The sequence below is a fragment of the Pelophylax lessonae genome (genome assembly GCF_965119305.1).
Source record: "Pelophylax lessonae genome assembly, chromosome: 4".
Classification (NCBI taxonomy): domain Eukaryota; kingdom Metazoa; phylum Chordata; class Amphibia; order Anura; family Ranidae; genus Pelophylax; species Pelophylax lessonae.
The window spans coordinates 82,608,968-82,633,694 of NC_138771.1; the positions used below are offsets into that span (position 1 = coordinate 82,608,968).

The following is a 24,727-nucleotide window of genomic DNA, read 5'->3' on the forward strand; positions in this document are numbered from 1 at the left end:
GTGGGCTTACTGGCCCCCAATTGCGACATGAGGGAATCTTTCTACTGTGGGCATGAAGCATCCCGACCACAGTAAGTGACTCCCCCATTCACTGCCTTTGCAGCTTACGGTGGGGGAAGATGGGTGGGGGCTAAACCGTGCATTTTTAACACCCCCCCCCCCCCCAATAACCATGAGTCAAAATAAGCCTTAATTCAGATTTTCAGTATGTGTTACGTCATTCTTAAAGGGTAACTCCACTTTCGTAGGGAAAAATAAATAAATGAATATTAATATAGCACTTGTGGCACAATTGTGACACAAGTCATAGTGTAATTAAATGTTATTGAAAATTACCTTTCCTTTTCAATCTGCAGCACTGTAATTGTCTGTAAAATACAATACAATATGGCTACCTGGAGGGGTTCTGTACACAGAATGTGCAGACCCTGCAAAGTTCCCCATTAGAGCCCTGCAGATGCAGTAGCTGATTGATAATTATGAAACCACTCCCATACAGATTCACTTTCCACAAGGGCACCGACAACCACACAGTGATTTCTTCAGAATAACAAAAGGTAGCAATCTGCGACAAAGTTTGTTAAAATCCTTGCAATGTACATAGATCGCAGTTACTCTTTAAGGTCATTTTTTTTTTTTTTTTTTTTAGTGAATCTGTTGCAAAGTTCTTTATTTTGAGATCCTCTTTTAGGCTGACAATGCTAAGCCACTGCCTTACATTTAGCAGTACCGTTGCCAGCCTGCAGTGCAAGCTTCTTTATTTGGATGCTGGACTGCCTATCAGGTCTGTTCATGTCTCCTCCTGACCTCATAAATAGGCCAAATGCAGGAGTGTTTGTGGCAGGCAGGCATTGCTGCTGCTAATTTTAGGGCAGTGACCTAACATGGTCATTCTGCGACAGGAAATGCTGTTACTGGCAGGATGTTCAGGTAAAAAAAAAATTACAAAAATGATTTGTTCAAGAAAGCCATAAAATATGATGACAAACATACTGAAAATATATTTAGGGTTTACATTCATTTTTATTTTCCACAAGCTAATGTATTGAACAATATGGAAAGATTAACCTTATGTAAAATGTAAATTTGTTAATCAGTGATTTTTTTCTATTTTTGTATTACACAGAAACTGTTAAAGGTACATGCTGGAAAGATATAGTGAATGGAAGATGTGAAGTCAACATCAATGGGGCGACTTTACGATCACAGTGCTGTTCTACATTGGGCGCTGCCTGGGGAAGTCCTTGTCTACCCTGTGAACCAGGTACTTCTGTGCTCTTACCACCTGACTTTTGACTGCTTTTACTTTTTTTTACTTATTTTTAAGTCAGCATGTTGTTGCCCAATACAGCCACTCAACATTCAGGTCACAGAATGGTTTTATAGCTGAATAATATAGAGATAAAGGGAACTGGCAGTAACTTTTCAACAACATGCTACAGTTTTCATGTCACAAAAAATGATGAGCTTGGATTCGGTCCAAACCCAAGTTCGGCAAATCCTGGGAGTAAGCTGCCATTTCCAGGTCAATGAGCTGTGTGCAGGGGATTCCCCACCCTGCAGATGCACGCACACAAAGGGGTGGAGGCGCTTATGACCATATTAGGTTAACAATGTCATGAGCATCCCTTTGTGCACATACAGCTGCAGGGCAGGGAATCCGCTGCCGGCAGCTCATTGGCCTGGCAATGGCAGGCTACTTCTGGGATTTGTCGAACTTTGGTTTGAAATAAACCCAAGCTTATCTGCTGTCACAACAAAACTGTACAGCGTTTTGGCAAAATGGAATTTAATCTATATTATTTTCTAGACTGAAAAGGGTTAGAGCTATATCTGGGAGATTAGTGTCAAGAAGTGTAGGGGTATTTCTCTAAAAGAGAAACTGATAGAAATAAAAATCTGATCTCCCAGCCTTGGCTAGGTGGATACGTGAGGTGAATACCAATATTCCCTTTCACAAATTGCTCTATAAACACAGGGGATGTCCCGGCAAGTTCGATAAAATTTGGGATGGATGAGTTGTCCAGACACTAATGTATAAGTTTGTTCTGAACACTGCCCGCCTTACATGGGTTCTGTCTTTGTTTATCTTCATGCACCACTACCGACCTATATTGACTAGCACTAACCGGTTGTACTCTGTATACCTGCATTTTGGCTGTTGCCCTCCCCAATCTTTATTTACTGTACACTGTGTGTATTGTTGTACTTGTTCAGTTTCTCTTTTACTGAGCTATTTTAATTGTACTGCACTAAAGTTTTCAATAAACTCACTGTTTGGAAAAAAAAAGAAATAAAAATCTGGCAAAGAATCAAACCTTTCTCCAGTCTACTAAAATAAAAAGAAAGTTTGGATGCAGTTACATTAATAACCACATGTTGCAGAATTAGTAAAAGTATAACTAAAGGCAAAACTTGGATAGAGTAGGGAGGGCTTAAAACCCCTGTCAGTTTTTATTGCTGTCTGTGCCCCTGGTATGGATATTCATTCTCTCTATTTGTCCTGATTACCCTTATTGTTGAAACTGAAAGTAAAAGAAAATCCCAAATTTTGGGTTGTTCCAAAAAAAGTACTAGAGTGGAAATCTTCCAATGGGCACACTAGTTCTGATGACTTGAGGGGCCCCAATGGATTCCCTTAATTTGCAGGGATTTCCTCTCACTTCCTGTTTGGCTATAGGACAGGAAGTGAAGGAAAATCTCAGAAATGGGACAAGATGGTGGAAAAAAGAAATCTGACAGGGGTTATAAACCTCCCTTACTCTATCCAAATTGAAAAAAAATAGTTCTACTTTAAATCTAGAATTAGAATAACATTTCAGTTATCTAGAAGTATACAGTTAGATGTATGTGATGTTTCAAATAAATTATTTCTCCCTTTAGATGAAAGTAACTTGTACTGTACTCTTCATAAAATACTTGGAGAACATGTTGACTGGTGACAACAAGCAGGGTGGAGGAAAATTATCCCACTAGACACCAGAAACCTAAATTAAGAATGGAGCCAACGTAAACAAATAGGTGGAACTTCTCCTTAAGCTAAAATCTGGGAAAAAAATAAAACTGAAAAAAAATGTTAGTTAAAAGCAGAATAAGATTCCATTTATTAATATGTAGCTTCTTTCACCTATATTTCCATTATTTCTTAGATTCTTAATTACATGTTTTGTTTCCACAGATCCTGTCTGTGCTAAAGGTTTTGCAAGATCAAGAGGCACAGTTTGTGAAGGTATTCTTATATAAACTGAAATAGGATTGAAACCCCACTGTGTGCCATTAACATACACAACATACAGGGGTATACAATGTACGGTTAAAAGCAAACACACACACACACATCATAGGTTGAACTGGATGGACTGATGTCTTTTTTCAACCTCACTAACTATGTAACTATGTAACTATTATTAAAGTAGTTATATGTGAATATAGTTTAAATAAAGATATGTGAATGTTATTTAAATAAATAAATGTGAATATTATTTAAATCATATTTTAATAAATCAATTTGCTGCTGTAAAAACCCTTGCAATGATATGTGTATAACAGTAGAAAACAAATATACCAATTCTACTCAGCGTCAATTAATAAGAAGTGTACAACACTGTGCTACCTGTTCATAAACAATATATCAAAAATCATTGACCAATTCCTCTTGACAAAGCCTGTGATGGGCGAAATGTGTTGGGGCATGGCCAGTTTGGTGGGCTTTGCATTCGGGATTGTAATGCTCTCATAGCTGACGCATATGTGAGCAGCTAGTATTGTTCTAATAAAACCCACTTTTCAAATAGGTATTCACACTATAGTGGTGTTCTTTTTTCTGAACTTACCCGAGGAGGAATTAAGGCTTTTTTAAATATTTACCTTTGAGAGAGTTGCAAGATGATACCAAAGAGGAGAGTTTAATTGAGCTTGGTTTGCCAATGTGTTTACCAGAAAGTGAGTGAGATTCTATTGAAGAGGGATCCTTGAGTACCTTCGGAGCACCTGTATTGTGTTAAATTAAAGACACAATGGGGTTGATTTACTAAAGACACATCGACTGTGCACTTTGCAAAGTGCAGTTGCTCCAGAGCTTAGTAAATATGGTTAATCTACACTTTGCAAAGAATGCCCAATCACATGTAAGAAAAAAAAAAACAGAATTTTTGCTTGCACATGATTGGATGATGGAAGTCAGCTGAGCTTCTGCTCATCTACTAAACTCTGGAGCAACTGCTCTTGCAGAGTGCAACTGCACTTTGCTAAGTGCGCAATCTATTTGCCTTTAGTAACTCAACCCCAATATTTCTAAACACTGGAATATGAACTTTATTGTATGAACTTTACGCAGTGCATAGTTTGTTTATTTATTTATTACATTTAAGCACTTTTTTATTAATCATAATGCATTTTGTATCTTTCTAGTATTGGTCAATGAGTTTTGTTATATTATTTATGAACAGGTAGCACAGTGTTGTAAAATATTTATTTAGTGCTCCTGGGTAAAATTAGTTAATTGGTTTTCTGCTGTTAGGTTACACATATCATTCTTATCTAAATTGTGAATCAGATTTTAATGACAACTAGGTGTTAATGGTGTTATGAAATAACAGTCCCTCCTAAGGACTAAAAAGATGCCCATTTAATACATATTTAGATACATATTTAGTACCTGGACATTTGGCCATGCGATCTCTGCCGAAGGTAAGGATCAGAGTTCTGACTGATCCATCCTTCCCTTGGGCAGATATCATGTCATATAATTTTTGTTTTATTCTGTGCCGTGGTCAGGAAGCTAAAAGCAGTGTTTGTCCAGGAAAGATATTAGAGCTTTTCCTTTTCTCTTTATTTTTCCATCTTAGGAAGGTTATTGACAAAACATTGGGCTTATATGTAGTATAGGTCCTACTTAAAAACATGGACTCTTTTAAAGTATTGATTATTGTACTACAAGTTGTGTATCAATATCAAATCCAACATTAATACATTTTCATATGTCATTTAAAATATTCCTGATGTATGCACAAGCTGATTTGACCTCCTTTTTTCAATGTGAGGTTGCAGTGGCTAAATAGTTAAAATGACAGTGTGTGTGCCTAGTAACTTCTGTGTGCTAGTCCTGTATTATTTTAGTCATGATATTTTGCCCCTAACACACTGACAGGTGGCCCACAGGCTTGGAAGACTTAGCATGATGATCTACTGAATACTTCCACTGACCTATGGGGAAGATAGCTTTGCCCTGATGTCAGATCCCCAGAGACCTTGTTTTGTGCTTCAGAGGGTTTACTCCCTATGACCAAACACTTTGGCTTTTGGTCTTGTTTTGTGTTCACCATGACAAAGCTTAACACGCCTTGATATGTTCTAGCCAATGTCAACACCAATAAAAAAGGGTGGTCCCATTCTATTCTCACTCTTAATTAAAACTCTGCAGGCTTGTGGAATTGTCAGCTATGTGTTAATGCCCTTTTCCAAAAGAAAATTATGTAATCATGTGTACTGTCTGGCTCCCATTATCCATGTCCTAACAAAGCAGAAATCTTCTCTGCCATCCCGAATAACACCAAAAGTTCACTTAAATTGCACAATATAATGTTTAAAGGAACAACCTGTAATATTCATATTAACTACATGAGAAAACCTATCTGAACTGAAGATAGAGAAAAAATCATTTTTCTATTTACAGTTTTCAAGGTTTACTCTTAGTAAGCCAAATAAAATACAATTTGGACACGGTTCCCAAACCTAAAACTACAAACAGCGGAACCCAGTAGATTTTTTTTCCTTTTAAAGCCTATCCAAACACAAGCTTTACTCATACATTTCTGAATGCTGGTATGTACCTTACATAGTCTTCTAGATAAACATTTTTTTGGCCCTTTAGTTTTCAGTGATGAGTTATACGCCTATTGGGAATTACTCCACACCCTTACTTGGAGAGCTCTTGAAAAATTTGTAATTGTTTGCATTGTTTAAAAAATGAAAGATGCATTTGTTTTGGATGCAGATGTTGATGAATGTAAGGTGTTTCCTGGATTGTGCATCAACTCTCGATGTGTTAACACAATGGGATCCTTTACTTGCGAATGCCCCAATGGGATGACGCTTGATGCTTCTGGACGCGCATGTCTTGGTAATATATCACTTATTTTCTCAAATTAATCATCTCCTTCAGAATCATTTGTTTGTTTAACATTTTTTAAGGGTTTCCTAGTGGATATGTTTCAAAGAATGATACCGGAGTTTGGATTACATACTGTATGTAAAATGAAAGATCAGTTATAATAGAATTTTATTGACACTGAAGATAGTTGGTGGATTTGCAATTTGTATCTCGTGATCAATTTACAATTTACATAGCAAGCAAACCAGTCAACTGCAAGTTTTTTATTCTCCTGAATATGTGCATATAGATTGCACAAACTAATTTTATTTATAATTTTTTAAAATTATTGTAAGTGCAAGCACCTGAATATTTGCATATAGATTGCACAGAGTCATATATTTAGTCAGTCATGATTGATTACCTAGATTGGAGAATTGGGTGATTCTATGCAGATTAGACAGATATTCATGCAAAAAAATTGAAGAATGATAATAAGCTAATTAGTGATTTTGTTAATCATTACTATATGAGTAATTAACCAATAGAAGTAGATAAATATAGAGAGATACCTTGCTCAGATAATACGGTGTATTTTGCGAATCAGCTGTTAGAATAAGTCTTACTTTTTATGTAACAATTATTGAAACATTCATTTATGGACTTACTTTACTGCATAGTATAGAGAAAAATATATTTACAATAGGTTTACAGTCGTGTTTTGCATGCTGTAGTATAAATGCTTGGCCCTGCAGTGCTGGACAAGTATAATTTACCCTAAGGACATTTGTATGTAGGTTCTCCTAGCGTTTGCCAGGTTCTCACTATGTGCTCTTGTTTCCTATCACAACCCCAAAACATTTTGTTCAGTCCACAACATTTTGCATGCTTTGCTTTGCAATTTATGTATTTATTTATGTATTTATTTTTGCTTTGCAATTTATACTTTAAATATGAATGATATTGTTTCACAAAAGTGTAATTGATTAGCAATTAGAAGGGTTCACACTATAATCCACCTACTAGGGAAATGAGAAAGAATTTTTGAAATGTGGTTGTATTGTTTTATCAGACATCCGATTGGAGACTTGCTACCTAAAGCACGAGGATGAAGAGTGCTCTGCTCCTATTGCTGGACGCCACCGAATGGATGCCTGTTGCTGTTCTGTTGGGGCTGCCTGGGGCTTTGACTGTGAGTCGTGTCCCCCGAAAGGAACCACAGAATTTGAGACCATTTGTCCAAGAGGACCTGGCTTTGCTTCTAAAGAAATAACACCAGGAAAAGTTTTCTCAAAAGGTAACACTGTTAAGTCACTTTGTGTATGTGGCAGAAATACATGAGATTGTAGGTCACACATTCAAACTCACATAACCAGGCTTAAATATTGAATAAATAAAACAGACATACAACAAGTTGGTATTTGAAATGACCGTGGCACCTTTATTGGTTTAAAATTCATGAAATTCAACTTTATTAAAAAACATAAATAGAAATTAAAATATATAAATATTAAAACTACAAAATCACTTAGTCATAGAACACGAGCGATAAAAACTGAAATTCACTAGGCAGAGTCCCCCCTTGATCCAAGGGTGACAAAATCACATAAATGGTGCCACGACAGGGAAGCTCGCCCAGCCGAACATGGACAAATGTGAAAATTCCTTTTATAGCACCCCAGTACACATGAGGGGATTCAAAAACGTGTTTCCCGCCTCAAATCCCCGTGACAGGTCAACTCGAGGCCTTAAAGCTATAAGCACCTAAAGTGTTTAATTTTTTTTTAATTAAAAAAAATGGCGGCCACAATTCCATGTCGCAGGCCCTTAAGCCGTGCCCACTTGTCATTGGGGTTGATTTACTATAGCTGGAGAGTGCAAAGTATGGTGCAGCTCTGCATAGCAACCAATCAACTTCCAGGTTTTTGACAAAAACCTAATTGAACAAGCTGACATTAGAAGATGATTGGCTACCATGCAAAGCTGCAGCAGAATTTGCACTTTACAGTTTTAGTAAAATCTCAAACTGTACCAGTATACTGTATTTCATTAGTTTAAACCAGTGGCAGTCAATTTATTAGTTTGATCAAGTTGAAGCCTCTCAATGTATGCCATTAATCAGTGCTCTTTTTGTATATGTGCACAACACGCACACACACACATCGCCATTCACTGCTGCTGTTTTCAGCATTTCCATTGACAGTTGACAAAATACAAATGATTTTTCATAGTTTTTTTAAATAAATATGGTAAATTACATTCTTGATTGTGACTGACTTAGGAATTTTATCTTCAATATGACACACCTTTCCTACATTCTGATTTCTGTAAGCTTGTGTTAAAGTAAGTTGTAATCTAACCATAGATATTTTAAAAAGTTTCTATTATAATTTTTCCATTTCTTGCAGATATTAATGAGTGCAAGATGATCCCAAGCTTATGCAAATATGGAAAATGCAGAAACACTATTGGTAGCTTCAAGTGTCGATGTGACAATGGCTTCGCTCTGGATGCAGAAGAAAGGAACTGCACAGGTAAATGTTAATATATATCATGCAGTGGGTCTTAAACATGATGTGCTTGTTGCTGATTGTAACCTTTTCTGGTCTTTCTAGATATTGATGAATGCAGGATATCACCAGATTTGTGTGGACAAGGCAACTGCATCAACACACCAGGAGACTTTGAGTGTGACTGCTTTGAAGGATACGAGAGTGGATTCATGATGATGAAGAACTGCATGGGTAGGTGGTGATTTATTTCTGTGCAATTATTTAGGTAAGATAAGAAAAAAACATAGCGACCTTCTGGATGACTTTTTGTGTACACATTTACACACATTTTTTGTATGCATTTTTTATGTGTTTTTAATGTGTTTCAGTGCATTTTTTTACTCTTTCTTTTTTTTTTTTTTTGACACTTGAAAATTTTTTACTTTTATTAACCACTTCTGGACTGGAAGGATTTGCCCCCTTAATGACCAGGCCATTTTTTGCAATTCGGCATTGCGTTACTTTAACGGAAAATTGTGCGGCAGTGTGACGCTGTACCCAAATAAAATTGATGTCCTTTTTTGCCACAAATAGAGCTTTCTTTTGGGGGTATTTAATCACCTGTGCAATTTTTATTTTTTGTGCTATAAACTAAAAAAAAAAGTGACTATATAAACAATATTTTTTACTTTCTGCTAGATAACATCCCCCCCCCCCCAAAAAAAAATTTAAAAATCAAATTTTTTCATCATTTTTGGACAATTTGTATTCTGCTACATATTTTTGGTAAAATAAAATCCAAATAAGCTTATTTTGCTTGGTTTGCACAAAAGTTATCGCGTCAGCAAACTAGGGGAAATATTTATGTCATTTTTATTTATTTATTTATTTTTACTAGTAATGGCGATTTTTAGCAGAACTGTGACATTGCGCCAGACAGATCTTTAAAAGATACATTTACAAAAACAAGAAAATTGTAAAAGTACATATATTCCTTAAAGTCCTTATTGTAAAGGGGGACTTCCAGATTAGTCCCCCTAACAAAACCCCCAAATCCTGTTGTGGACTTCTTGTAGGCTCTTGTCTCTCAACATTGGGTCAAGGTGCTTTGCAAAAAAGAAAGGCTCCCTTCCCTGTTCAAGCCCCCCCCCCCCCCCTGGTGACAGTACATACTTTAAAGAAAAAATTACTTAGGGTTTCCCTAAAAATTCATACTAGAACTTTTTACTAGGCATGCAGCTTGGGTGGTTGTGTGGCTAAGAATGGGAGGACACATGCCATTCAACATTAAGAGGGTTCCTTGTAATGGGGAGCAGTGAAGCCTTGTAAGGTACCTTCTCTCCATGTTGAGGGACAAGGTTCTCTTCCCTGCATCCTGTCCTCCAAAAGGGATGTGGATGTTGGTGGGGGAAGGCGGGGGGACTTATATGAATCTGAAAGTCTCTTTAAAATGTAATTTTAAATATCTGTCCTGCCAAGAGAATGCAAACAGGGTTCCCAATGCAATGTCAGAAGCAAATACAGACATCCACACTGAAAATGTCCATTATTGCCAAAAAAATTGTAAACAATGTAGGTCCATTATCAGTGAAATCACCCAGCTACAGTATGTAAATCCACTATCAATCATGAGGACCCGCCAAGGAATTATGCTTCCCTGCCACCACAACAAACTCTTGCCAAAAATGACAGAATCTCAGGCACTGTGGCAATGTAAACACAGTGCAGGGGATATGGTCATGACCAGATTTGGTTCATGACCTTTCTCTGGATCACTCACTGCTTTATATACATTCTAGAAGCAGAGGATTCGGGCAGACTAACTACCTAATTATGGTCAGTTTGTTCAGCAGTTTGCGGAACCGCAAATGTGGGCTCAACACAAACCTGGCCTTGTGTAATTACCTATTGCTTTTCTTATATAGATGTGTACTGTTATCATAATTGCATGGATAATGTTGTCCTAGACAAAAAGATAAAAGTTACTTCTTTTTGCAGATATTGAGGTAGACAAATGCTCCCTCTTTTCATATCCTGTATTGCGTTATCATGAGAATGTGAGCTTGGTATGATAAAGGATGGTGTATACTTGCTCTGTTACATTCCTGTCACTATTTGATTTCTTTATTATATTCTGTTTTCATACACCAGTTTATTATATTGTTGTCCTTTGGTAATTACATGACCTGAAACATCTGTATTTCAGATATTGATGAATGCCAGCGGAATCCACTCCTGTGTCGTGGTGGTAACTGCCTCAACACAGAGGGAAGTTTTAAATGTGAATGTCCTGATGGGCATGAGGTCACACCTGATGGAACGGCTTGCTTAGGTATGTTATTGACATATCCATTCTAATCTATGGCATTGCCCTTTCTGCCCATGTAAATCTAATACAATTATATTTAGACTGAATTAAGTACTGTATAACTTTGTACAAAGAATTGTGCAAACAAGATTGTGCACAGTAGCAGTATCATCATTCCTAACCTTTTTATTAATTACACTGTACCAAAGATGGCTAACATTTAAATTCTTTTTAATTGGTATCTGAGAATTGCTGCCATCTGTGTTAGCCATGTTTTGCTTCAAACACAGGTCTAGGCTAGAGCATATGTCTCCAAAACTTTAAAACCAAATGTTAGGCCAACCAAACGTCTTCGGCTGATAACAACCAGCCCACACAAACTTTTGGATTGAAAATTTGCCCTAGCAGTCTTGTATTAACATATAAGCAAAATGTAACAAACATTCCTTTACAGCAGAAACAAAGTATAGGGTGCAGATCTTTGGAGGCATTAAAACCCATATCCTGTTTGTATCTGTGGAACCACGTATATATTAGGTCCCAGCTCAGGGACAATATCCCAACTAGCCTCAGAGACCTCAATGTCCCAACTAAAGAAGGTTCCCCAGCATATATTAGCACTGCCATTTGTAATGCCTCCAAAGACCCCAACTGCCAGGCTACTATGACATCTGAACCTTGAACCAACCTGAAATAATGCCAGGTAGGTGGGTGGGAAGTTACTTCTTTATCAGATGATTTCAAACTCATGTCCAGTCCTCCACCCCTACCTGTCCACTCTGAAGCCCCTCCTGGATTTCAATTCCACCCATCTGGTAAGTGACTTCCCATTCCCCTAACCTACTATTAGCCCTTTCCATCGCGCCTCCCTTGTTCACCCATTATGCATTCCCTTCGTTTTTTTGTTTTTTTTATTACTGATAATTTACAAGCTCAACTGGTCAATCCAGGCACTTTGTACACTTTTGCTGGCCATAGCTGGTTAGATTTTCACTTGAACATTTTTGGAAAAATCATTCAGAACATTCTTAATTGCCATCGTTGAGTCAATGAATGTAATTTGAAAGCCCTTACATTTTCATCCAAACCTGGTATTGGAATGGAATCCCGAAAGAACTTAAGTTTTTCAATGCAATATGTAATATGCAGAATTTTGTTTGTTCAAGAAAAATTCTGCATCCTGCTCCTTTGAATAGCCTAGTCTTTATTATGGAAAACTAACATTGATTTTACTAACCATTAGAAAATTGAACAAACGTTTGAATTAAATTCCACAGGTGTATGACCAGCTTTAGTAAAAAAGAAAAAAATCTTTACTGTTTTAGACACCTACACACACCTCAAGAAAATATATCATGTTGCCAACAGAATTTAGACATATATTTTATCGCTACTAACGAATAAAATGCATATAATAAAACATTTTCATAATTTAATAAAACGTGAATTTAAATCTAATTGACCTAAAACTGCATTACCCTTAAAATAGTGGCTGAAATCTGAATGGTCATTAAAAGCATCATGTTCATAGTTTGCTATGACCTAGAAACAATTCACAACATATTCTCAGGTAGTTGTAATAATTGCTGTTTGTCTGCTAGTAACAGTGCCTATCATGCAAAGATTCTAAATTCAGACATTCATCTTTGATCTCGCTCTCTCTGTAGATATCAATGAGTGTGAGCTTAGCACTGACTTGTGCAGACATGGGCGATGTATAAACCTAATTGGAAGATACCAATGTACTTGTGAACCTGGATACAAGCCATCAGATGATAGACTCTCGTGTGTTGGTAAGTCTTTTCTTATGATACTATTATAGAAAAGATAAGAAGTTAAAGATGTTCTATATGATAGTAATTAAAATATCTGTCATTATTTTCATTATTTATGGTAAAGATCATATTTTGCCATATGTTCATACCCAGAATATGTAAGATATTCAACTGTTGATTTTCGTCTCTGTGTTTAATTAGTACATTGTTTAACTTTGTAGATATTGATGAGTGTGAAATTTTCAATGGCGGATGTGACACAAATTGTACAAACTCCCAAGGAAGTTATGAATGCAGTTGCATCGAAGGTTTTGCTCTAATGCCAGACCACAGGACCTGTACAGGTAAGTCTGATCTCATATCAACCATAAATAAAGAACTAAGCATGTCATTGTTTACTGCAGAACTGGGTTATCATTGACTAATCTACAGAAAGTCAGTCAAATCCAAGTGCAGTATATACTGTATATTAGAGGAGGGGAGGGGAAGGGCTGTGAATACATCCAGTACCCTTTACATTCTTAAACTTTTTTTTTTAAAGAAAAACATTCTTACCCTTTTTAGATACCTTTATACATAAACACATATCTTACTACAGTTTTTTTTTACTGTTTTTGATACTGTTCATTTGCTTACTTATTTGCTGAACTGTTAGTTCCCTCTTCAGGGTTTCAATAATTGTGCAAAGCTTAAAGAAGGAACCTAGCGGTCCAAATAGCATCTTTGATAGCCCAAGTTAGCCAATAAAGGTGTCACCTTTTTTTCCCTTTAATACATTTTTATTAAACTATTTCAGGTACAGTTTAATGCTTCCCTTAAAGTTTACAAAGGTATATTCAAAGTTACGCATTGAACAGCTAACCGCTTGGGTGAGACATACTCTACATGAACATATCAAACAGTAAAAACATACCGGTAGTAGAACCAGGGGAAAAAAGGGGGAGAGGCGGTAGTAGGTATTGGGGTTGAGGTCCTCAGTAGAATGTATTATTTTTATTTATTTTTTTAAATCAATCTTTTTATAGGTTATGTAATATACAAGGTTTACCAATAAGACACTAGGTTAGCGTAATATGAAACTGTATTGAGTTATTGTCACAATATGAAAGTATACTCTTGACCATTGTGCTAGAACATCATACAAATGAAAAAAGAAAAACGAAAAAGGGAATTGTTACGAGAGCCAGTCACCAGCATGCTCCTCTATCGCAGGGCTAAAAGTTGGGGGGGGGGCATACTGCCAACTGGTGCATGGGATCTCCAGTGCATTCTCGGGCTGAGAACCATTGGGCTGGGAGCTTGTACTACCATCTAAGTCAGGGGCAGCATTGACTGCAGAATAAAAAAATATATATTTATAACAAACTGGCAATGTAATCTGACAAAGACAATGAACTAGTAACATTAGCTGAACAAAGAAAGTTTTTGTCTCTCCAAAGTCCAGCCCCTTGCATTATTTTTTTGTTTCTCCAAAGTCAAGCCCCTCCCACCCCCCTTTTTTTTGGTTGTCTTTCCAAAACCCTGCTCCCCCCCTGTTTTTTGTCTCTCCAAAGTCCAGCCCCACCCCTCTTCTTTTGTCCCTCCAAAGTTCAGCCCCCCAGCCACTTTAAAGTCCAGCATCCAACCGCCCCCCTTCATTTTTTTGTATCTCTAAAGTCAACCTCCGCCACAATATTTTTTGTCCTCTAAAGCCCATCACACCCCCCACCTCAGTTTTTTCTCTCTCCAAAGCCCCCCCCCCAGCCAGCTTTTTGTCTCTCCAAAATCCAGCCATACTCAGGGCCCACCATATATCCCCTGTTCTTTGTTTCTATAAAGCCCAGCCTTCCTTACACCCCCTTCCCCTTCTGTTTTTTGTTTGTCCAAAGTCAAGCCCCCTTGCGGCCCCCCCATCCCCCCTTTTTTTTAATTAAAGTTCAGTCACTCTTTCCCCACTGCCCCCCTTCCTGTTTTTTTCTCTACAGAGAATGGAATAACTACTTTTGAATCTCTCTATCGCTACATCATGGATGCCACTGGTCCTTGATGTTCATAGTAGACACTGGCACTACTGGCAAAATCTCTTCCTCCCTAAACTGCCCATAGCTTATGAGCAGAGCAACATCCCACAGTTACAGAAAATAGCCTGGGAACAATAGTGCATTTGCAGCAGCCGGCTTTGTGCTGGGGCTCCAGAGAAGTGTGCAGAGCAGGCTGTATCTGGGGGAGACCTGTGTAGGAGTGCAGGGAGGAAGAGTTTAGTGCACCAAGCAGCCTGAAGGGGCATGGCTAAAATCTTGGGGGCACAGCCCATACCAGAATTGCCCTGGATTTTCTCTGCCCTATTGGCCATTAAGTTGCTCTAGGGATAAAAATAAGTGGTTTAGGTGGACCACTTTAATTTCAAACTTTCTGTATCAATTGATTAACAGGTACAAGACTTTGAATTACAGATATGTTTTTATTGTGGTTTACAAAGGGGATTCTTTATTCCACTTATTTGAATCTAGTGATCAGTAAATGTATTCATTTTTTATTAAACTAGGCATTAACATTGTTGTTGTGTCAGTACCCATGTGTATTCCCAATGTTTTTGATGTTAGATTAACGATAGTAGGGGAGCAGATGCCAGACATTCCACACAAACACTCATATGTGACGGGTGTATGGTAACTATAGCTGTCTGAGGATGTGCCTACTGTTCTGTGATGTTTTATCTATAAATAGACTCAAAAGACAAAACTTTTTTTAGTTTTGGATAGATTAGAGAGAGCAATTAAAACACCTTTCAGGTTTTATCACTGCTGTCTGTGCCCCTGTTGGGAAGATTCACGCTCCCTCCTGTCCTGTTTACCATCAGTACTGACATCGAAGAAAATCCAAAATTTTGTGTTGCCACTAGAACAGCAATAGAGGAGAAATCTTCCAATGGGAAACTAGCAATAGTGACTGTAGTGACGACCCGGGATTCCCTCACTTTGGAGGGATTTCCCCTCACTTCCTGCTTTGGCTGTTGGACAGGAAAAGAAAGTGAGATCTTCCCAATGGGACATGGGTGGAAAAAAAATAGTGTTTTCTAAGCCTGTCCTGTAGTCCCACTAACAGAGTATGTTCTATAGGTAACCTCGCATTGTGGTCTTATTTTCACAAAAGGTTAACTGTTGGTAGGATTTAAAATGGAATTTCAGGCACGACCTAACTAATCTTAAAAATGCTTCCTTCCCCCTCCTGTGTTGACAAACCTGTATAAGAAAGAGCTGTATACTTACCTATTTTCAGGCCACTCTGGTCACATGCTGTCCCCTGCATCAGCCAACTCAGCTGCAGGAAAGAGGAGAGAGCACTGACAAGAGATGGGTCATTAAAGGCTTTGGGTGATGCCACTGCTGCCAGGCATTCCCGCTGTTGTCAAGCACTCCCTCCTCTCCCCTGCAGCCAGCACTGGCTGACACAGGGGAGATAACATGACCGGACCAGAGTGGGTTGAAATTAAGTAAGCAGATCTTTTTTACACAAGTTATTCTGAATAGGTGTTAGGAGTAAAAGCGAGCATTTTTAAAATTAGTTAGGTGGTGCCTGGAATTTCACTGTAAGGATGGGTTTAGGAAGCAGCTCTATAGCAGATCCTAAATTTAAAGAATATCCTAACCAGACATTATCGTGGTACTAATCTTAGCAAACAAGAAATGAATAGTACAAGCAACAAATGCCACCCAGTTGTTTAGTCAGTGGTTTAGCACTATCAAAAAGTGAGAGACAGAATTTCATAAGACTTGGTCTAAAGCCCTAAAACCGATAAGATCCTAATTAAATGTTATGGCATAACTATGCTATTACTCAGCAAAGGAAAGAAAACTTTTTCTAGACCTTTACTTAATTAAACCATTGGGTGACCCACTTTGGTAAGGGGTGAAGCAGTCAGTCGGTTTCTCGCCAAGATAAAGCCATCTACATAATAGTCTATTTACAAGAACATAGATTTATTGTGCAAATACTGACAAACTTTTCTCTATTTGGAATGGAATGCTGAAGCTAGAACAAAACAGGTCCCGAATGGTTTCTCGGTCTGACCACATGCAAGACAGGACATTTTTTATATAATCTGATCTTCAACACTGCAGTGCATAGTGGAGAAGTCAGTACTGACTCGGGGGATTTTCTATGAATATTAAACACAGATATTTTTTAAAGGGGATTTTCACCTACATTTTAAAAATCAAGTGGCTTTCAAAGATGGAGTAAGGTTTCTAAGACCTTTACTCTTTTGCTAGGTGACACATGTTCCGCAAACCCAGATGGTTTACAACTCTAAAAGTTATTTAGAAATTGGTGCGGTTACCATTTTTGTTTCCCTTGGGAACACATCAAATGCATTCAGCTGCCATTGGGCTATGCTAGGTTTTAGGTGTTTCCTTGCACCTTTATGAAAGAAAGGACAGCCTCCAGACATACCAGCTCTTAATTTAGCCATTGCTATATACAGTATGCTCCAAGATGAAGCCTCTCATAGATTTGATTTAGGGACCACATTTCACAGAGGGGCTTTGACAACAGTTTGTCAGTAAGGCTTCCACATTTATTGTAAATGATTAGACAGCGTATTTTTTCTTGCTAGCTGGTAAGCATGCTGGAAAATCCATTTTGTTTTGTTTCTTCTGTGCAAAGCCCTTTTATGTGCACTTTACTTTTTTGTTTAGTTTACAACTTTGTCAACCTGAAGTAAAAGCTGAAGCAATACCTGCCCCAGAATCATTAAAAATACTAAATATTAGGGGAGATTTACTAAAACTGGAGCACTCAGAATCTGGTGCAGCTGTGCATGGCAGCCTTTAATTTCAGCTTGTTTGATTAGCTTTAACAATCTAACCTGGAAGCTGATTGGTTTCTATGCAGCGATGCACCAGATTTTTCATCCCCAGTTTGAATAAATCTCCCAATTGGTTGGTGGCAGCTTTCTACACCTGTATATATTTATAATTTTACATTACTCCATAGCGCTGGTCAGCCCCCCGCCTTTTTATTAAATCTCACAATTGTCTCCATCTGCTTATCATTTTTGTTTTTGTATTTTTATGTGTCCCACTTGCAGAAATGTCTAATTAGTAATTGAAGTACTGTATTATAGTAATTGAGTTTTCTTCTACCTGTTTCTCTGTTTTAGATATTGATGAGTGTGAAACAAACCCCAATATTTGTGACGGAGGCCAGTGCACAAACATACCTGGAGAGTACCGTTGCCTCTGCTTCGATGGTTACATGGCATCTGTTGATATGAAGACCTGTCTAGGTAATTTACAGTTTTAGCTATGCGTCAATATGATTAGAGCAAACAGTACATAGATTAGTTGTTTGTAGACAGTATGTATTCTTGCAGTTCTATGATAGATTCAAGGCACGCTCTGTATGTTTAGTTGAAACCTGGAGAACTGTTTACTGTGATAGAAGGTGTATTACATTAGCAAATTATGTGTTTTGTTAATATGTGCTTTGAACTACTGTATATACACATTGAAAGGATCAGTTATTTTTTAAAGGAAATCAACATGTTCTTAATAGATAAAGTATATGTAATAGTGCTTATATTAAAGCAGAAATATATATATTTTTTTACACACTACATTTAAAAAAATGACCTTTACTGACTACTATCCTAAGTCTGGATTGCTGCTGTTTACTGTACAAATGATAGCTTTATTGATGCTGGATTCTACAGCCCACACTCTTCTCCTGGCACTGTGGTTGAGAGTTACGGCTTTCGAACAGTGAAGGGGTCCTGGTGCTCACCCTCCCCTTCCTTCCCCTTTGCACATTCACAAAACACCTTTATTCTGTTCACAGAATATAAGGCATTCAGTGAATAGACAAGGATAGATCCCGTTGTTTACCTGCCCCTGTATTGTCCACTCACAAAATGTCTTGTATTCTTTACAAAATAACAAGGCATTTTGTAAATGGGCAATAGTAGAGGAAAAGAAGAGGTGAATGACAGGGTCCCTTCGCTGTATGAGGTCTGGAACTCTCAGTCACAGCACCAGAAGAAAAGCATGGGCTGTAGGAAGCGTTATCGCTGAAGCTGAGTTTTACAGTAAACAGCAGTTATGCAGGCCTGAGGTAATCATCCTTAGAGGTAACTTATTAGAAGAGTGGATGGCAGAAAATCTATTAGACTTGTGGTATGTATGAAAAAAATTCCCGGAACTCCACTTTAGAATAATTATTCTACCAATGTCTCCTATTCTTTAAACTTTTTAATAATAGTTTTCAATCACATGTACCTGAGGCAGCCACGTCTGTTCATTACATTTGCAGGCTTTCTGCAACACATTAGTTGTTAAGAAGGGGGGGAGGGTATCACGCTTCAGGGAAGACTTAAATGATTCTCATTCAATAGTGTAAAATATATAGTGATATTAAATCAGAATAAATTATCTCTATGATGGTGTGCAAAGTCAATAAAAAATCATAAACCTACACACTTAAAAGGTGACCTAAAAAAAATAAAACAATAAGAAGCCACGTGACCGGAAGTGGCGTAACGCGTAGGGCGGTATACCGGAAGTGACGTCAGACGCGGAAATTAAGGTCCGCAGTGAAGCTGTGAATAAGAATCATTTAAGTCTTCCCTGAAGCGCGATACCCTCCCCCCTTCTTAACTTGTTTATACACTGTCTGGCTCACAGAACGGGTATACGCAGCTTTAAGGGGTGTTTTATATACAGATTTTATCCTCTAGATAGCGCGAGACTCACATGACTATCTAACACATTAGTTGTGCTGTCCTATTCTTTTCCCTTAATTTAAGTCTATTAATCTGCTGATATGACTGAAGATACCCTGGAGCTGATTTACTAAAGCAACTGAACCATCATAGGGTAAACCATTATGGTGCACTTGTATGTCTCCTCACATAGTGATTGCGATTCCTGAACCTATGTAACTGTTTGTACACTGATGTTTAATGTGTATTGTGCTGTTTTAGTTTACAATGTGCTTTGAACATCTAAATAATGTGCCTTTTTGCGCCTTCCCCTTTGTACCTCATTTTGTGCCTTCCTCTTTGTACCTATGAGGTGCACTATGGAATGTGCAAATTAACATTTTACTTAAAAATAAAATAAAAAACGAGTGTGACTAACTTGCTAAGGAGTAAAATGTGCATACAGGTTACAAAGCATGTTAAATTTATACATATCTGAGACCCACTCTTCCGGAAATATTGATCTCCTGGGTCCCCTGCAGCAGTCAGTTGTTCCTCCTGCTGATCTCCACTCATTACATTATATATGGAGGGACAAGAGAACACTGCAGGAGAGATAAGTAAAGACACTTTGGATTGCTTTACTAAAGGCAAATAGGCACTTTGCAAGGGATTTTCCCAAGAGCCTGAATGAGGTGAAACTCTGATGACTTCAATCATCCAATCACGTGCAAGTAATAATACTGTTTTTTGTTTTCCGCTTGCACGTGTTTGGGTGTTCTTTGCAAACTGAATTTTTTCCATATTCTCCAAGTTAAGGGAAAATCCTCTTGCAAAGTGCAGACCCTAATTGCCTTTAGTAAGGCCTTGTTCACATTGGGTGTATCAATGAGTACCACATGCAATGGCCGTGTTTACCCACACGGGGATACACAGGAGTTCAGTGCATCCCCATGCAGGCAGTTCCATTGATGCCAACTGGGATGAAGCAAATGCACCTACACAGCTGCTGCTCTCAATATGACATGTGTGGGTGTGGTTACGTGTCTCTGAATTCTGGGCCGTGCACCCGCAACCACATGGATGTTATATTGGGAGCAGCAGCCATGTCCGTTCAGCCACTGACATCAACAGAACTGCCTGCAAGGGGGTGTATGGCACACATGTGCATCCCCATGCAGGTAAACACAGCCCTCGCATGGGCTACACATTGATATGCCCCGTGTGAACAAGGGCCTAAATTATTCCCTTTGATAAAGTGACAAAGTCATTTAAGAAAAACACAGTACCCTTTCAAAGATAGTATACTACATTTTGTTGTTTTACCCTAGGCTCATTATTTGTTTTACTGTTAAAGGGAGTTAGCAGCAGGGGGTTGGCAAGCCTTTATGACAGACATTTAGTTAACGTTATAGACATAAATGTGATCTCAGAAAGACCTATCACTAAAAGGCTTGTGAAGTTGTGTCCTCTCCTGTCTATAGAAGTCTGTGCTGTATACAGATGTTTACAGTGTATTATTTACCACTTTCCAGCCGGCATGACAAATCTATTGTGTTTCAGATGTTGATGAGTGTGATCTCCATGATAACATCTGTCTGAGTGGAAGCTGTGAGAACACAAAAGGCTCATTCATCTGCCACTGCAATCCTGGGTATTCTGGAAAGAAAGGACAAACTGGATGCACAGGTAACTAACCGAATGTATCACCTTGGTTTTAAAGAAGATCTTTAATACAAAAAAAGGATGTAATATTTGGCCGACATGGTTACATTTTACCTTCAGATAATATGATGGAATCTGGGACATAGATACTCAAAGTAGTTAGAGGTAGAAATGTTAGCCAGCTATATATTCTAGATATGTATCTAAATATTATACTCCGTGTGTGAAATGTACCAATGTTCACTTTTACATCGATCTGCATGGTTTCAGTATTTTGGCTCCCCAACTCCCCCTAACCTGGCCATACATTAAGTGTTCCTCAAGAACCAGCTGTAATTCACAAAGTTGGTTGCCCTGTTGGCCACCTCCTGCCCCAACATACTTGAAAAATTGAAGGAGTCGGTTAGAAAAATTGTTGGCCAAACATGCCCGCAACCAATCAGATGCAGGCACAGTTTGGGTATTTTGACAGCTGGCAGGATTGGCTGTCAATATACAAAAGCCCCAGCAGGAGATGTGTCCATTCATGCTGTTTAGCGAGGATGGAGGAATCTGTTAGGTAAACTTAAATGAAGCTTTTGTATCAGGCCAGAAGCTAGGATAAGCACCAATGTGCAAATAATCAATCTTCCCTGGCATGCTGAAAAAGAGGAGTGCCTATGCTCAACTTTTATTTTGTAAATTCTACATGAGGCATGGAAACATAGAGCGTTTTTGGCAGCAGTCAGACTGAGAATCATAGACTGATTCTTTGTGAGTTTTTTGTGTGTAGAGATTAAACAGCTATGATCCAGATGATGAGCATAAACTGTCATACACATTGTAGTGTGTAGCTGCATTTAATACAACTTTTTACATTGATGCAGTCAGTTATTTTCTCTGATGGTATGTCTCTGTGTTTTGGTAGAAGGTCTTTGCTGTATTTCCCATGTTTTTTATATGAATTTAGGGAAGCAAAAGCTCTAGGCAACAACTAAGGGCTCCTTTACACCTGCAGCCCCTCTTAAAAGTGATTTGCGATAGGATCACATTCCAGAGGGCAGTTGGCAGGCAGCTGGGAGTTGATATGTTGCTTCCTCGCTGCCTATTTTAACCCTGAAAAGCCTATACCACAACCATGTTCATTACATGCAGGTGCAGGGTGGTTGTGGCAAGGTTCCATTCACTTTAATAGGTCAGGTTTGATAGTGGTACTGCCCCACTAAATGTGACATGGGGTATAATTTGAGCCTATGCCATGTGTACCACTTGTTCCAGTCGCTGTTGTAGCTTAAGATAGTCTGTCAGTGGGTGGTAAAAGCACAGCTTCACTGTTTATTTTACCTGTCCCCGGGTGCAAGTGTGAACAAGGCTGTATGTATAAATACACACAAAAAAAATGCAGCTGCAAAACTGACCTGTGTATACAGACTGCCAAATCAGGGTGTGACCTATGAGCACTGTAAAAATAATAAAGCCTGTGTGCTCACAGATCGATGAACTCCAGAACTTCATCTACAATTTTCACAAAACAAAGGTATGTGGAAGCACAGAATAGTTTTCTCAGTGCTTCTATTTTGAAAAAAAAATTGCTTGGAATGTTTATTTCCATATTGCAACACTAAGCCCTTGTTCACATGGGTGTATTTAAATGTATGTCCGTGCAATGGACCGTGTTTGCATAGGTTTTCCATGCATCTGCCTGCAGGCATTAACATTTACGTCTTTTGGGACACAGTAGCTGCATGGACACAGTTGCTGTTCCTGATTTGATAACCATGCAGACAGTCTGCATTCAGGGACACGCACCTGCACGGCTATCAGATTGAACTATAAAACCAAGTTGGACCAATGTAAATATGCAATTAAGATACCTGGAGTTCAGCTTTAGGGCCTAGATCCAACTGTTTTACCTGTAGATCTGACTATTCAAACATTAATATACTTACCTGTTCATGCTCAGATACATTTGTATATGCTACCTGAATTTGCCTAAAATACGATTGTGGTCATTAAGCCACTAATGAGAAAGACATTTCCTTCAATCAGTAAAGATTTACCCATCTACGGGAGGCAGTACCCAGCAGTAGCATGTTCTGGCTCTTCCAGTTCTTTGGAACCTGCTGCAGGGTCAAAGAAAGCTGGCCTGTACTGCATGGTCATTCCTATAAATGGCTTTGAGGGAATTGTACAGTGCTGCTGGCCCTTGCCTTGCTCCCCCACTTAAAACATTTACTAAAGTTTTAGATTGAATTTGTTTTTGTAATGCTATTGAATTCGTTTTTCTTGGTCCATTCCTGCAAAATGTTCAGTAGTTACTGTTTAGAATTTGCTAATGAATAAAATAGTAATTGATCTTTAGGTTAGGTGGAATGTAAAGATATAACAAACGATGCCCAAAAGTTTCTTACTGATATGTCCTTTGGGCTTCATTTAGAGTTTGGCTAAATATTTGAACTCCCTTGTCATTGTGGACTGTTTCCATTATAACAAGTAAACATGTTTTATTTTCTTTAATCGCTTTTAGTATCCACCCATTATTATGCTGTGCATTCCCATCCCACACAGATGGTTTTTGCCTTCTGGTTAGAATGCAAATGGGAGTTCAGACAATCTTTTGCTCACAGGCTGTACAGTGCTCCCTCTGCCTGTAGCAATCAAAATAAGTACTTTTACGTTGTGTTATTCAAAGATTGTGAGCACAAAAACCCTCAAATCTAAATACAACGTGCACAGTCAGCTATTTCTTGTGCTGTTAGGGCATGAACAAAGATAGGTAGATCAACCAAGTGCTCCAATGTATAAGTAGATAACCAAATAGAGCTGTGCACTCACGACACTCATCACCGGGTAAGCGTGATGGTTGTAAATTACTGTTTGTGAGCATTTACACAGCTTTTCTTTCTGTTTTCTTGCTGACTTACAGACTAGCAAACTTTATGCTCAGTTGAATCTCACTCAACAAAATTGTTCCCAGGGAGTTTATACTTGGGTAACTGACAGGAAGGAGATCAATCTAAAATGTACTTGCTGTGCCAATTTTAGCATGAATAAAATTTTCCTTGGGAAGAATAGCTTTCAATTATAATAAACATCCTTTAACACAGTAAACTAAACCACATATCAAATCACCAATCCCTCAATAAATGGTTTTTATATCCCTACATCAAGGATCAGCTGGACTGTGTGAGAACTTGTTGGGGAATACTTTTTTACAATTGTTATCTATGCGTACATCTGTTCCTCCTACCCAGATTCTAGAGTTGCTGCTTATCAGCTGAGAGGTGCAGGTAATGCTGGACAGACGCTTCACTGGAACCCTATTTCTGGACATGGGGGTATATTTACCTGGAGATACCAGAATTGGATTCTACACCTGAACTACTGAACTGCATCATATAGGAGCCTGATGCAGTTTGCCTTATGTGAGCCACTGATGTCCAACCTATACACAATTGCCAGAAGGAATGGAGAGTGAAGCTCCATGTAAAAATAATGTCACATTGTACAGGAAATATGTAGAGGAGAACCCATCTACAGAACGAGGTGTTATGAATGGGTACAAATAGGCCATGAAGAACAATCATCAGCAGTACAGAAGAGATCCCATTCTAAACTCCTTTTTAAAAGTAAAGATTATATAATTATATTAGTAGTATTAGTATTATTGATGATTTGCAGGATTTTTAAAGCACAGTTTTTCATCTTTTTAATAATTTGTAATTGCTAGGATTTATACAG

The 24,727-nt window shown here is 38.2% G+C and overlaps 1 protein-coding gene across 2 annotated transcripts in view; it reads left to right on the forward strand.

Annotated features, from left to right (window-relative positions):
• The window catches only part of FBN1 (fibrillin 1), a 398,720-nt gene that overhangs the window by 280,159 nt on the left and 93,834 nt on the right, over window positions 1-24,727 (forward strand). Inside the window, exons 21-31 of one of the 2 annotated variants that reach the window (XM_082254921.1) lie at window positions 1,127-1,264; window positions 3,179-3,229; window positions 5,996-6,121; window positions 7,164-7,388; window positions 8,500-8,625; window positions 8,707-8,835; window positions 10,790-10,915; window positions 12,559-12,684; window positions 12,888-13,010; window positions 17,807-17,932; window positions 20,906-21,031. In XM_082254921.1, the coding sequence (XP_082111047.1) occupies window positions 1,127-1,264; window positions 3,179-3,229; window positions 5,996-6,121; window positions 7,164-7,388; window positions 8,500-8,625; window positions 8,707-8,835; window positions 10,790-10,915; window positions 12,559-12,684; window positions 12,888-13,010; window positions 17,807-17,932; window positions 20,906-21,031 (1,422 nt within the window). The remainder of the gene's footprint in view (window positions 1-1,126; window positions 1,265-3,178; window positions 3,230-5,995; window positions 6,122-7,163; window positions 7,389-8,499; window positions 8,626-8,706; window positions 8,836-10,789; window positions 10,916-12,558; window positions 12,685-12,887; window positions 13,011-17,806; window positions 17,933-20,905; window positions 21,032-24,727) is intronic. The other variant, XM_082254922.1, reaches the window with a different exon arrangement.